Source organism: Equus asinus, chromosome 7 (assembly GCF_041296235.1).
Source record: "Equus asinus isolate D_3611 breed Donkey chromosome 7, EquAss-T2T_v2, whole genome shotgun sequence".
Lineage (NCBI taxonomy): Eukaryota > Metazoa > Chordata > Mammalia > Perissodactyla > Equidae > Equus > Equus asinus.
In genome coordinates this window covers 32,547,353-32,562,105 of record NC_091796.1, presented here as the reverse complement: position 1 = coordinate 32,562,105, position 14,753 = coordinate 32,547,353, and the positions used below count along the sequence as shown (strand labels likewise).

At 38.1% G+C, this 14,753-nt stretch overlaps 1 protein-coding gene across 6 annotated transcripts in view; it reads left to right on the top strand.

Annotated features, from left to right (window-relative positions):
• The window catches only part of PIK3C3 (phosphatidylinositol 3-kinase catalytic subunit type 3), a 157,756-nt gene that overhangs the window by 11,338 nt on the left and 131,665 nt on the right, over positions 1-14,753 (top strand). For all 6 annotated transcript variants that reach the window (XM_014850180.3, XM_044774652.2, XM_070513135.1 and 3 more), the window contains one exon: positions 7,890-8,019. In XM_014850180.3, the coding sequence (XP_014705666.2) occupies positions 7,890-8,019 (130 nt within the window). The remainder of the gene's footprint in view (positions 1-7,889; positions 8,020-14,753) is intronic.

Sequence of the window (14,753 nt, the reverse complement as noted above, 5' to 3'; positions counted from 1 at the left end):
CTCCAGGTATGAGGACCATCTTGAGGATTTCTTGTAGGGAGGCTCTCATGGCTATGAACTCCCTTAGCTTATGTTTGTCTGGGAAAGTTTTTAGTTCTCCATCATATCTGCAGGATATTTTCACTGGATATCTTGTGGATCCTGAAAATTTTTGTCCTTCAAAGATTTGAGTATATCATTCCAGTCTCTCCTATCCTGTAAAGTTTCTGCAGAGAAATTTGCTCAAAGCCCGATAGGAATTCCTTTATAGGTTATTTTCTTCTGCCTTGCTGCCCTTGGTATTCTTTGTTTGTCATTCACTTTTGCCAGTTTCACTACTATATGCCTTGCAGTTAGTCTTTTTACATTGACATATTTAGGAGATGTGGTATTGTCTTCTGCATGGATTTCCATCTCCTTCTCTAGGTTTGGAAAGTTCTCTGCTATTATTTCTTTGAACAAGCTTTCTGCTGCATTCTCCTTCTTTTCTCCTTCTGGAATACCTGTATTTCTTATGTTGCATTTGCTACGTGAGTCAGCTATTTCTCAGAGACTTTCTTCATTTCTTTTTAGTCTTAGTTCTCTCCTCCTCTGTCTGGAGCATTTCAACATGTCTGTCTTCACTTATGCTGATACGCTCCTTTATGATGTCTCCTCAAGTATTCAGAGAATCCATATTTTGTTTTATTTTTTCCATTGTGTCTTTCATCTCTAATATTTCTGATTGATTTTTCTTTATAGTTTCAATCTCTTGTGAAGTAGCTCCCAATCTCGTTGAATTGTTTTTCTTTATCCTCTTTTAATGCATTGGGTTTTTTGATGAGAGCTATTTTGAATTCTTTGTCATTTAGATTACATATTTGGGTGTCCTCAGGACTGACTTCTGGGTACTTGCCATTTTCTCTCTGGTCTGAAGATCTGATATAATGTTTGATATTGCTAGAGGGAGTGGCTCTGTGTCTTTGCTTCCTGGTGTTATTTGGTTGTTGTTACCGCCTGTCGCCACTGGGTGGGCGTTGAGAGCCCTGTATTCTGAGCTCTCTGCCTTCAGCTGAGATGCCAGGTGCTGGACAGGTGGGAGGAGGGGTGCTTTCTCCTGCATCTTCTTGGGTTTTCTTGGTCTGCTCTCACTATCTGCTCTCCTGGGATATTGGCTTTATGAGGTCCCCTCCACCCCCACCTAGCGAAAGGTTTTGCCTTGATAGAAGGCTTCCCTTTAGGCTGCAAGGGCCCTGGGGGATCCTTGATGTTCCTACCAACAAACGTCCCCTCCCCCTTTCCTTCTCTTTCCAAGGCTTCCCGCAGTCCTGGTATCAGTCTTCAGGGAAGGGAGCAAAGTTTTCTCTTACCCTGTTCTACCTCCTCCAAGGGAGGCTCCCGCCTCTCTGCCCTCCATCGTATGGCTGCATGGGACTCTGTGACGTTTTTTGTGTTCTGTTTGGATGTCCTATGTTGAAGTATGAATGTCTTTTTCGTTGTATGTTGGAGGGGAGAGATTACTGGGGAAACTTACTCTGCCATGATGCTGACATCACCTCCCCAGTTTGTATTTTTATGACCTGTGAATTTAGTGTTTTGGAAAGTCCTTTCCCATTTTTATTTTATTTTATTTTATTTTATTTTATTATTTATTTATTTATTTAATTTTTTTGTGAGGAAGATTGGCCCTGAGCTAACATCTGTTACCAATCTTCCTCTTTTTTGCTTGAGGAAGATTGTCACTGAGCTAACATTTGTTCCAATTTCCCTCTATTTTGTATGTGGGACGCCACCACAGTGTGGCTTGATGAGCAGTGTGTAGGTCTGTGCCTGGCATCTGAACCTGTGAACCCCAGGCTGCCAAAGTGGAGTGCGCAAGCTTAACCGCTATGCCAACAGGCTGACCCCCCTTTTTCTATTTTTAAAAGGGGTTTTATCCTGTTGTTCTTTTAATCCTTTACATTTAAATCTTTGATTCAACTAGATTTACTTTTGTGAAAGGAACAATATTTTGATAATCAGCTCCTTTTTAAACAACAAGAAAATAACAAATGACTGGTTATTTGTCTCAACACTGTTTATTAAATAAGTCATTATTTTCAACTATTTTGAAATGGTATCCTTATATATTCAATTCATCTTGTATTGAAGCCTAAGCAAAACAGTGTGGTATATCATATGGTGGTTAGGAAGGCAGGTTGTAGAACTAGATTATCTGGCTTGAAATCCTATCTCCTTTGCTTAATATCTGTGTACCCTTGGGCAAGTTATTTAGTCTCTTTATGCCTCAGTTTCTGCCTCTGTAAAGTGAGATAACAGGGGCCGGCCCAGTTGCGCAGCGGTTAAGTTCACATGTTCCACTTCAGCGGCCTGGGGTTCACTGGTTCGGATCCCGGGTGTGGACATGGCACTGCTTGGCAAGCCATGATGTGGTAGGCATCCCACATATAAAGTGGAGGAAGATGGGCACAGATGTTCGCTCAGGGCCAGTCTTCCTCAGGAAAAAGAGGAGGATTGGTGGCAGATGTTAGCTCAGGGCTAATCTCGCTCAAGCAAAAAAAAAGAGGAAGATTGGCAACAGATGTTAGCTCAGGGTGAATCTTCCTCACCAAAAAAGAAACCCCAAAAAAACAAAAGCTCATTGTTTTTTTGTTGGGAAATCATATTGAATTATGTCTTCCAATTAAGGAGAGAATTGAAACCTTTATAATATTGAACTTTTCTCTCCAGCAGTTGGGTGTTTCAGAAAGGCTTAAACTCATCAATAAAATCTAGATGTAATTCCATTGAGAATAGCTTGATTGCTTAGTAATGTGTTGGCATTTTAGTTTATTGTAGCTATTAAAGAGATGTTTCTTATTGAAATACATGCAGGAACAGTAATTTAGACATAGTCTGAAGCATTGTGGCCTCCAGTTTTTAAATATAATTTTTGATAAAATAGCATGTCACAGTAGGACGGACATATTACTAAATCAGTAAGGTTCCTCTCCAGAACGTTTGTTCCCTTTTACCTTTCTTTACTAAGGTGGGATTTGCTTGCCACACAGAGAAAAATGAACAATAGTTATTTATAGTTATCATAGTTATCTTAACTGTAATCTTAGTGGTTAAATGTTCTTGAGAAACAGCCAGGTAGACCTGTTGGTTTTTCCTCCCAGTCTTTTCATAAATGATTTACCTCCTGGAAAATCAGCTGGAGGTTCCCTTATAAAAACACCTCTTTTAGCACACTCGTGCATTTTAGATGATCTTAGGATAGAGTTTCAGGAGATATTGACGAGACTGTAGGTGTAAGACAATTGAAATTTGCACAGAAGTGTGGTGAAATGACCTGCCTACAGCCAAGCAAACTCTCAGATTGACATTGGTGACAGTCTTTTGCTTGGCTTTTGGCACTTTTAAAAAGTACATGAAATAAGTAGTAATCAGTCCCTGTATAAGAATCATCTGTGAAGCTCACTAGAAAAGCGCCTTCCTATGTTCTCACTAATTCAGTAAGTCTGTGGTGGGGCCCAAGAATCAGCATTTATAATAAGCATCCTGAGTGATTCTGTGAAAGGTGGCCTATGGACCACATTTTAAGAAACACTGCGTTAGCCCCAAGTAGTCTGTTTATGTGACTTATGCATGCAGTTCTTTTCAAGAGTTCTTCCTTTACTCCATCCCCTGGCTTTATTTGTATTTTTATGTACATCCCAGTAAAAGAAAAATTCCTTTACCTCCCATCCAGATCACACTGGAAACGTGCCTGAAAGATAAATCAGTAGTATTTGTTCTATTTTAAGAAGTAATTAAATTCCAAAGATTTCCATAAAGGTAGTAGTAGCAGTAAAGTGGGAGTTACACTTCAACTAGTTTTTCTGGTGTTAAGTTAAGACTTTGAATCTTGGACAGTCATCTGTTTTCTCTCATCTCTGAACTGGAAAATAGTTCATGCCGTTCCTCCATGTCGTGAGCACATCAGATGTCAGATAGAAGTGAAATATGTTGGAGAGCTGCATTGATTCTGTGAAATTACTTCGCTTAAAGCAGTGTTTCTCAAATATGAGTAATCATTGACTTTGCACTTTCAGAATTCCTGCTCTGTCTGTGTACTAAGTATACTCTTATTTACTTGAGATTTTTATTTAAACCAGCTCCCTTTCTTTGCTTCCAATTAATTTAAAACAAGATCTTAACATCCCTTCTTTACATGGAAAGCAAGTATTAGTTAACATTGGTGGGTAATGATAAAAATAAATACAATGAAAATAACTATGTTATTAAGTTTTGGAAATTTAAGCAAAAAACCCTTAATGAAATACAAATGATACTAAATCTATTTGATTTGCAAAATGTGCATGCAGTGATCTGCAAAAAAAAGTCCTGTAATTGGAATGGTTCTGTTTGTGCCTAGTCGGGGCTATTCGGCTCATTGTCACTTAATTTAAAGTAAAGGTAAGGTTTTACATCAGCATTTTCTTTCCTAACCAGTCCAACTCCTATATGGTTGTAGGGCAGTTAGCCAGATGATAACATTAGATTTTAATAGTGGCCGATGTATACTTTGAACAGTGGGGAAGGAATACAAAAAAGCTAGGTTATCTGCTCCTGTTCACTATAGGCTCATACTTATGCTTATCTTCACCTCAGAAAAAGGAATCCTAAGAAACCTCAGGACAGTAAAATAACTTCTTTTTCTCTGTCTCCTGGAGCCTTTCCATGAGAGCAAACTGGGTTGCAGAGGAGGCAAGTCTAGGCATTCCCTAGCATGTTACTGGACTTCCTGTGTAGCTTTGGATCATGGAAGAATATGACGTGGAGGAGGTTCCAGGTGCGGTAGCAGAGTGCAGACATCCACTGTGACCGCTGGGTCACATCTGCTGCTCTGTATGCTGCTGCTGACATCCAGGGAGAGAAAGCAGCGTGAGTCTTCTGGGTGGCCGTAGCAGGAAGCCTGGGCAAATTTTCTTCCACCTGCCATTAAAAATCATGTCCTGTGCCACCACAGTTCTCGTGACTTAGGGAAATGGTGCTTTAGACCCAGGTTTCCTGGAATGCTTCTTAAGCAATGAAATAACACCGGTTGCTCCTCACTTGTTTCCTAAATAGGCCTGTTATGGACTTAGCAGCTTTTTAAAAGTAGTCCTCCAAACATCTAATAGTTTTATTGTAGTATTGGGAATCTTGTGACTACCAGCTCTTGCTAAATGCTGATATCTGTTTTGTATATTTGAGTCAATGTGAAGCAGCACTTCTTGGATAATAGTGTAATTAATAATTGAAAGACTGATTTGTTAGGATATGGCTAGGATAACTAATAGTCCTCATTTTGAAAGTCTGGTTTGTGAGATTTCTAAGAAGCTAAAGAATGGATTGATCATTAGGTTGAATTGGCAAAGACCCATAGGCAAGCTGCAGATTTCGCTTGCAGATGTTTTTTCCAAATGTGAATTCTGGAGTCGGGGTGCTTGCTGCTGTAGTGGCTTGGCACTGGGAGCTGGCGCCTCAACGGCAGCTGTTTCTGGGCCCTCTGCTGGAGTCTGAAGGAGATCCTGCTGTGCTGTTTCTTCTGTCTTGACTGTTTGGCTTAATTTCCCAAGTGGACACGAGGCTCTGAGCATCTTCTGGCTTGCCACCTGGAGGCTGTGTAACTCTCTGCAAAGGTTCCATTAGTGTCAAAAGAAAGTAATATGTTCACTTGATCATTTGAGTCACTTGGCAACTCTCCTACCCTCCCTATCCCCTATCTTAAATCTTCTCTCCAGACCCATCCCCAGGCACCTAAATCATTTAGTAACTGACTTCTTGCCAAATATGCTTATTTTTGATGTAGTTAAGTTCAGCCAAAGTATTCACTGGGGCTGGGGAGGTGGAGAGAAGGGAAACCTTCTGCTGTTTCTGAAGGTACACTTAAGGATGTTCGTTTAGAGTGGTGCTATTACCTCACTGTACCAAGTTTCTTAGAGACTGAGTGAGTCAGCTTGATGGTGAATCTATATCTCACTTGAAAGGGAAAGAATATAAATTTTATAAAAGGCTTGTATATGTGCTCTTTTGGTAATATGCCTTTTTTAAATCTTTTTTTTGTTGTTGTTGATTAGCCCTGAGCTAACATCTGCTGCCAGTCCTCCTCTTTTTGCTGAAGAAGATTGGCCCTGAGCTAACATCCGTGCCCATCTTCCTCTCTTCCTCTATGTTATGTATGGGACGCCTGCCACAGCATGGCTTGATAAGCAGTGTGTAGGTCCACACCCGAGATCTGAACCAGTGAACCCTGGACCACTGAAGTGGAACATGTGAACTTAATCGCTGCACCACTAGGCTGGCCCCCCTGTTTTTTATCTTTAACGTGATAAACAAATATTGAGAATTTTGATTCTTCACAACCAGTCAGTGCGTTTTGTATTGGGCCTATAAGACAAAATTTCACAGAGATGGTTGCTGGATATTACCTGTTTTATTGCCAACCTTAGAGACCTTATAGCAGATATGGTCCTTAATCTTGTTGTACTCATGAGCTTGTAGCTATCCTTTATAGTTCCCAATCTAAATGTTTATGGCATAATTACTTATATACATTACATAGTGTTTAGTGAAAATCTGGTTTATTACCTCAGAAAAATCTGTGAAGAAATTTTCCATTAGTTGGAACATGATAATGGTTTAAAAAAAATTATGGAAACCTTTTTACAGTTAAGTAGACAATGTTTTTAAAGATGGAAAAAATGTATCAAAATATCCAACATGTACCTTAGTTTTAGAAAAATTGCCAAATGTGAGAGTGTGCAAAATGCTGTGGACTTGCCTCGTCACCTGCACGTACTTTCAGCCTTACTCATTCTGTCGATGTTGACAGCTTGCTCTTTCTGCTTTAGGAGGATGTTCTTGAGTAGACTTTATATTGTTTGAAAGGCCTTGTTAAAAAACGGTTAAATAAAGAGAACACACTAACAGAAGAACATGTCCAACCCCTCGTAAAAAAGCAAACTTGAAAACTTGAGAGCAGCATATATGAAAAGCATAGTTGTCTAAAGCTCCTTTATGAATGTGTTTGGCATTTACTCTAGATCATTTTCGTAGCTTTTTCAAGGAAATGTGACACTAAATGTTAAATAGTCTTTCACTTTAAAGCAGGATCATCAAGCTTAGACTGAATTCTGACTATATGTTCAGTTTCTGATTTGTAGACATGGGACTTTTTTTTTTTATATAAACCCACTATTGTATTTCCTTTTAGACATCTTTCTTATGGAAAAGAAGACAGGAGACAAATCAACCTGTACCTAGTGAAAAGGATAATAATAGCTAACATTTATTGAATACTTATTATGTGGCAGGCACTATTCTAAGGGCTTTTTACTTCTGCTAATTTACTTAATTTTTCCAACAACCCTGTGAGATACAGATACACTTTATAATCTCACTTAATGGACTAGGAAACTGAGGCACAGATAAGTCACTTACCCAATGTCACATAGGTCATAGATAGCACAACTGAGATTGAAACCCTGGCAGTTTTACTCTACAGTCAACTATGCTGAATTGTCACTTAAAGAAGACGCTTATGTAATTATTTAAGTTTTGGCTTCAGTTGTTGTAAATGTGGCCTTCTTCCATTGGGTAGGAATTTGGTCTCCATTATTAAGGTCTCTGTAAAAGTGATGCAATGTGTATGGTCTATGATGGATCCTTCTCTCCTTCCACTCTACCCTTAGAATCTATGATAGTTCTAACTGCTTGGAAGAGAAAAGAATGACCTGTGAAAAACACTATTACATGGGTTCTAGTTGCTTAGTTAATTGCTTCACAACCCACTGGGGGCTTAAAGCTTGGCAAGAGAGACATGCATTTACTCGTGTAGAATTCTTTGTTTAGGAATCTAAAATTTCCTGTAATGAACTGCATTAATTTACTTCTACTCTGAACATTCTCTTTTTTTTGCCTAGCATGTTTCGCCAAGGGATGCATGACTTGAAAGTCTGGCCTAATGTAGAAGCAGATGGATCAGAACCCACAAAAACTCCTGGCAGGACAAGCAGTACTGTCTCAGAAGATCAGATGAGCCGCCTTGCCAAGGTAAAAAAGAGACTATTGGAACAGGCGGAACGCTCTGAGTGATGTCTGTTATAGTATAGAATGACGTTATAAATTCTGTCAGATTATTTTTTTATTTAAATTTAATTTTTTAATAATAGTTTTATTGAATATGACTCATATACAGTCACACGCTGCATAACGATGTTTTGGTCAACAACAGACCGCATATGTGACTGTGGTCCCATAAGATCAGTACCGTATAGCCAAGGTCTGTAGTAGGCTACAACATCTAGGTTTGTGTTAGTCCGTGCTATGATGTTCACACAAAGACGAAATTGCCAAATGATGCGTTTCTCAGAACATATCCCCGTCGTTAAGCAACGTGTGGCTGTGCCATAAAGTTCACCTTTGGAAAGTGTACAGTTTAGTGGGTTTTAGTGAATTCACAGAGTTATGCAGTCATCACCACTATTTAGTTTTAGAACACTTTCATAAAATACTCCTGTATACCCGTTAGTAGTCACTCCCCACTGCCTCCTCCTTCCAGCCCCTGGTAGCTACTAATCTACTTTCTCTGTGGGTTTGCCTATTCTGTACGTTTCATAGCTGTAGCCTTTTGTCTCTGGAATTCTGTCAGATTTTAAATTCTGGATGTTTTGGTGATATTTTCAAGATGACCACCTACCTTTTTTTTATTGACATAGATAGAACAGTTACATGCTAGAGATTTTTAGGTTGTTTAGAAGTGAAAAGTTTTTATACTATTAGCTAGTCTAAATTGCCCTCACTTCACACCCCTTCCCCCCGTTTTTGTAAGCAGACTGAGTTATTACCTTTTTCTTTCAAAATTATTTTAATGAAGTGTTTTCATTTAAAAATACAAAAACAGCTCAACTCTGTACTTAAATCACAACAATATAGCTTATTTTGTGAATACCAATTCACAAAGCACTATGCTAGATACTGTTTAAAGATCCTTTTACAATTCTTTTATTAAGAAACTTCTTTTACTTCTTACATGTAAGTTTCCTTTGCAATCTTGTTAGTATGGTTGACTCTTTAATGTCTGGAGAAAGTTTTGTTTCCAAGTATTTTTCAGCTTATCTCAAGCTACATATGGAAGAAATCTTAATTATAAGGAATAAGTACTTGTGCTGGCTAGGCTTTCTGTTTCAATGTAAAATTTTTGTTGTCAAGTTCATTGTATGTGATTTTGTATTACTCTTTTATGGAAAAATGTCATAGCTACCTAATAAACTTTTAAACCAAATTACTATTGGTAGCTTTCCTCTCCATAGTTAAATAAATAAAATTTAATTTTCATTTCAGCTACACATTCTGAGGTTTTGTTTATATTATTACACGGAGTATAGGAAAGTTCTCAAGCTTTTCATATGTCTAGCTTCTCTTTAAGTGTTTCTCTTAGTGATGAATTTTCATTTAATTTATTCTCTGTGACTTTTATAAACCTTGAATATTAACAGAAATTTTATCAGAATCAGCTCATTTGTAGCCTATGGGTCACTATAATGTGAAAAAGGTTAAAACTCAAGCATAAGAAGATATGTTGACAAAGCAAAAGATTTACATGGTTTTTGAGAACCAATATTATGAGTCACATTATGGATAAAACTCCAGATTTGAAGGAGAATGGGCACAGTCAAGAAATATAAAACTGTGTAGTTGACAATTTATCCACTTTGTTGCTTTCTTAAGCAGATTATTTAGGCATCTGTTCACATGTTCCTAATGTTTTTTCCCAATTATTATTATTACTGTTATTATTTTTTTAAGTATTTATTTATTTTTTTTGCTGGGGAAGATTTGCCCTGAGCTAACATCTGTGCCAGTCTTCCTCTATTTTGTATGTGGGTTGCTGCAGCATGGTTGATGAGTGGTGTAGATCTCTGCCTGGGAACTGAACCCACAAACCCGGCTGCTCAAGTAGAGCACACTGAACCCAACCACTATACCACTGGGCTGGCCCGTCAATTATTTTTTATGGAAGGTTCATAAATAATTTTTATAGGGGCTAGCCCAGTGGCACAGCAGTTACATTCACATGTCCCACTTCAGCAGCCCGGGGTTCACTGGTTTGGATCCTGGGTGCGGACCTGTGCACTGCTTGTCAAGGTATGCCGTGGCAGGTGTCTCACATATAAAGTAGAGGAAAATAGGCACAGATGTTAGCTCGGGCTCAGTCTTCCTCAGCACAAAGAGGAGGATTGGCAGTAGATGTTAGCTCAGGGCTAACCTTCCTCAAAAATAAATAAATAAATTTTTATAACAACTGACTATGACATTTTTCAAACAGCAGTATATGTGTCTTTGGAATTTGTTTCAACTGGACTTCTGGCTTTTAATGTAGCATGATGGTACAGTATACATTTCTTAATTTTATCTTTTCAATTTTATGGTAGGAAAAAAGATGTGCCTTGATAATGATTAAGTCTTTAATGATTGATACAGTAACCCCTTAAAGAGTTATATGGTTCATATTTATTCTTTTAGTTGTCAGAGGTCGTGAGCAACTCTAGGAACAATGACTAAGCATGTGCAGAGTTGGGAAGGAGCGTTCTTAGCATTTTTGTTCATCGGGAACAGTCATCATCAACAGTCTGAATTCTTTATATTGGAGAGTATGACAGGTTGAGTCCTGCTTTTTCAAGAGCTAGGTATTAAAGTTTAAATGCTGTCTTTATTGCCTAGAGTGGTTACCAGTTTTCAAGTAAGTCTTTGTGCACTGGTTTCTAAATCTTTAAAGCGGGAATAAAGATTAATGAGACTAAGCATCTTACAGTCTTTCTGAAGCTAGTTGGAGATGAGCTTGTTTCAAAATTCTTTGCCCCTAATAGAATTGTGCTTTTTGCAGCTGAGTGGAGAGGAGACTTCAGATCTTGCTATGCTGTGACAGCTTGCATTAGTCTCATGTTCCCAAGAGACTATATAGAAACCATCAAAAGCAGTAATTACTTTTCTTAAGGGGAACATGCATCATGTTTGAAGCATTGTTGAAGGAACTGCTCCCTCTTTGAAGGAAGCTCTTTTTATCTCTTGGCACTGGGGGCTAATATGTTTTATCCTTTTCTGTTGGTCATGGTGGTTGAGGTTTCAGAACCTGTAACATCCCTGCTGCTGTTGAAGAAGAATGTGCTTTTAACATTATGTCTTAGGTTTGATGCAATTGGAAGCTTGGGTGCTGGGAAGCACTCTACAGTGAGAAAAGAGAGCACTGTAGTATGAGTCAGATTTGGCCATCCTACTGACTCAGGGAAAATAATTGCTAAGGCTGTAAAATTAAAAGTTTAGAATGGATGATTTCTGAGGTCCTATTTGGCTGTTTATATTCTGTGATTCTAAGAGTACTGAAATAGAAATAATTGGGATTATTTGTCTACCTGGATTTTCTAGTTATCACTATAGAAATATATTTTTAGAGATAATGTACTATATATCTCGTATAGTAGACAATAAACAGGTGGTCATCAATTTGCAATTGTGAACGTGTTGTGTTCATGTTATTCCTTTTCCTGTGCTGCGTGTGCTGAGAGTAAAGCGTTATTCAGGGCCTGCCTGATGTGCTCTTAGGTGTTCTTTATGTTGTTGTTGTTTGATTAGTGCCTGCTTCTTTACTTAAACTTTTCAGACTGACTTCCTGGAAACTCTTTCTTTCCCCACACCATGGTGTTGCCCTTGCCTTTTACCAGAGAAAGTGTGCTTTGGTATTTATTGTGGTCTTGACTTCTTAAGTGACTGGAGAGAGTATACTTTGATATTTGTTGTGTTCTTAACTTAAGATTATACTTTGATATTTGTTTTTGTTCTTAAAATTGTGCCACGACAGCTCTTTCTTCCTCCTTCCCTCTCATTTCTCCTCCTCCTCTGATTTTTTTGGTTCCACATGGAAAAGTTTGTTCAGTTAGATTATCATTCTCTTCCTCAAAACATTTTAAAATTGTTTTTGGTACAATATGCTTTTAAAAACTGGAAAAGAGTGTGTATATTCATGTTTCCATTTTCATACAAAAGGAACAGAAATTTTAAATGTCGTACTTATATTTCTCGCACTGCCGTTTTAAGAAAATAAATGAGTATTCAAACAGATGAGGTTTAAGTGGTTAGAACTGAATGGTTTATTTCTTGTTGCGCTTTGATTTTCTAGCTAGTGAATTTACTATGATTGTTTCTAATTGTTGAGAAGGCAGTTGGCCTCAGAGTAAAAAGGTGCTCATAAATCTTAATAATAGTAACACAGAGTTACCATGCATTATACCCATGAGCCAAAATAAATAGCATAGTGATAATTTTCAAACCGCAACGTAAGAAAGTTTGTTCAGTTCTAGAGCTGCTTCAGTCTTGGCTGCCTGGGGATGATGGGACAGGAAGACTGTAAAATGCAGTGACTATTTAAATGGCCTGTGGAAAGTGGTGTCAGATAATTATTAAGAAAAGAACCTCAATCTCAAGCTGGACTAAATATTTTTATTCTGACTTACTGCTCAGCTATGAAAGTTGAGTTATAACTGCAGTATGAATAACTGAAGTTTAAAAGCCTGATTTCTAGGTTTAACATTTTTTGAAAGTCGAATCCTTTCGGAGGGATTTTAGTAGAATTAACCTCTCTAACGATTTCACGCATTTTGTGAACGTGCCTAGTTTTTCTTTGAAGAAAAATGAGTGTGAGAAAAGGAAACAAAACTGAATAGTTTTCAGTTTAGTTCTTATTTTTTATAACTTCGATTTCTTAGGCTTAGTAAGGAACAGGAAGAAACAAATGTATTAAAATATATTCTTTCCCCCCCATCTTCCTCATTGTCTTCTCTTTCCCATATCTAAACTTCCCTAATTAATTTTTACTCATATAGTATCTTTCTGTTTGAATTGATTTGTGACAATAATCAAAGGCCAGACTTCTGGGGCATTTATTACACTTTCATTAGCCGTGACCCAGCCTTTTAATGATTGTGAGCCTTCCTTGAGCAAATTTGCCCGTTGTTCCCATCTGCTCCGTTTCTCAGCTGTCATATTGTAAGAGTTTTATGACCAAGATGCATATCCACCTGGGGTTGGAGATGTGACTACCAAGCTTTACTGTTTGATTTATATTTGAATCCGTGTCTTTAGACATGAAAGGTGAGTGCAAAAGCATGCTCCTCCACTGTCTCCTTTTCATTTTAGCAGCTCTGCTTGATGCCTTCGGAATGTGCTTTAGTTTCTGTCAATTTGATTAAGAGGAGGCAAAGAGAAAGTAATGACTAGATGAAAAATGCTTTTTTCTCTGTGTGACACAGATAGGTTGGGGAATGTTGAGCAGTGTGTATGGGTGAGCATTTGCTACAGTGAAGTTGTGGTAAGATGTGGTGATGTTTCAGGCTGACCCTTGGGTTGCCTGCGTGGGGTCACTCTGGGTCCAGGGTCCAGACCTCAGGTTTATAGCAGTAGGAACTGGATTTTTTTAGTTCATCCAGGAATAATTACTATGTTGAGACTAGGTTCGCGCCAATCAATTCAAAGTGTTACTTACAGTCTAGAGCTGTACTGTGTAAGATAATAGCAATAATTCACATGTGGCACTTTGTTAATTAAAATTAAATAAAATTAAAAATTCAGGTTCTCTGTTACCATAATCACATTTCAGGTGCTTAATAGCCCCATGTGGCTAGCAGCTACCTATTGGACAGTGCAGATAGGGAATATTTCCATTATTGCCGTAAGTTCTGTTGGACAGTACTGGTTTAGAGTGCCAATTTTCTAATTTGTAATGGGTGAGTAACCATATTATTATCTTTCTGGTAACTGTATTGCTTGTGTCTGCTACCCAGGACACCATTTTTCAAGGCACCTTGGAAATTAAATTAGTCTTCAGGAGATTGTTGATTTCTTAGTGAGCCATGAAGAAACTAGCCTGAAGGAGCTAATATGAGGAGCTAGAAAGTTTGGTGAGCTATTTCTCGCAGTTTGGGGAGATCTTAAAAGGACTTTCTCTCTTGACATTATCTTTCTAGTTGCAGGATTACTTGAATATACTGGCCACACTGCATCTTTTGCATAAACATTGACAAGTGATCATGGTCACAAAATACTCCTTTAAATTGAAGTTAAGATAACAAGAAATTTTTTTGTCATATAATTTCGTGAAGTGGGATTGAGGCTATTTTAAATTATGTTATAGTACTTTTTGACCTGCTGAAACATTTTGCCTTGAAAGAAAATATTTTGCAGTGAATGCGTTGCATTGAATGGGTACTTGTTTTTTTTTTTTTTTTATTAATGTTATGATAGATTACAACCTTGTGAGATTTCAGTTGTACATTTTTGTTAGTCATGTTGTGGGTACACCACTTCCCCCTCTGTGCCCTCCCCCCACCCCCCCTTTTCCCTGGTAACCACCGATCAGATCTCCTTATCAATATACTAATTTCCACCTATGAGTGGAGTCATATAGAGTTCGTCTTTCTCTGACTGGCTTATTTCGCTTAACATAATACCCTCAAGGTCCATCCATGTTGATGCGAATGGGACGACGTTGTCTTTTTCTATGGCTGAGTAGTATTCCATTGTCTATATATACCACATCTTCTTTATCCAATCATCAGTTTCTGGGCATGTAGGCTGGTTCCACGTCTTGGCTATTGTAAATAATGCTGCGATGAACATAGGGGTGCAACGGACTCTTGAGATTTCTGATATCAGGTTCTTAGGATAGATACCCAGTAATGGGATGGCTGGGTCATAGGGTATTTCTATTTTTAAATTTTTGAGAAATCTCCATA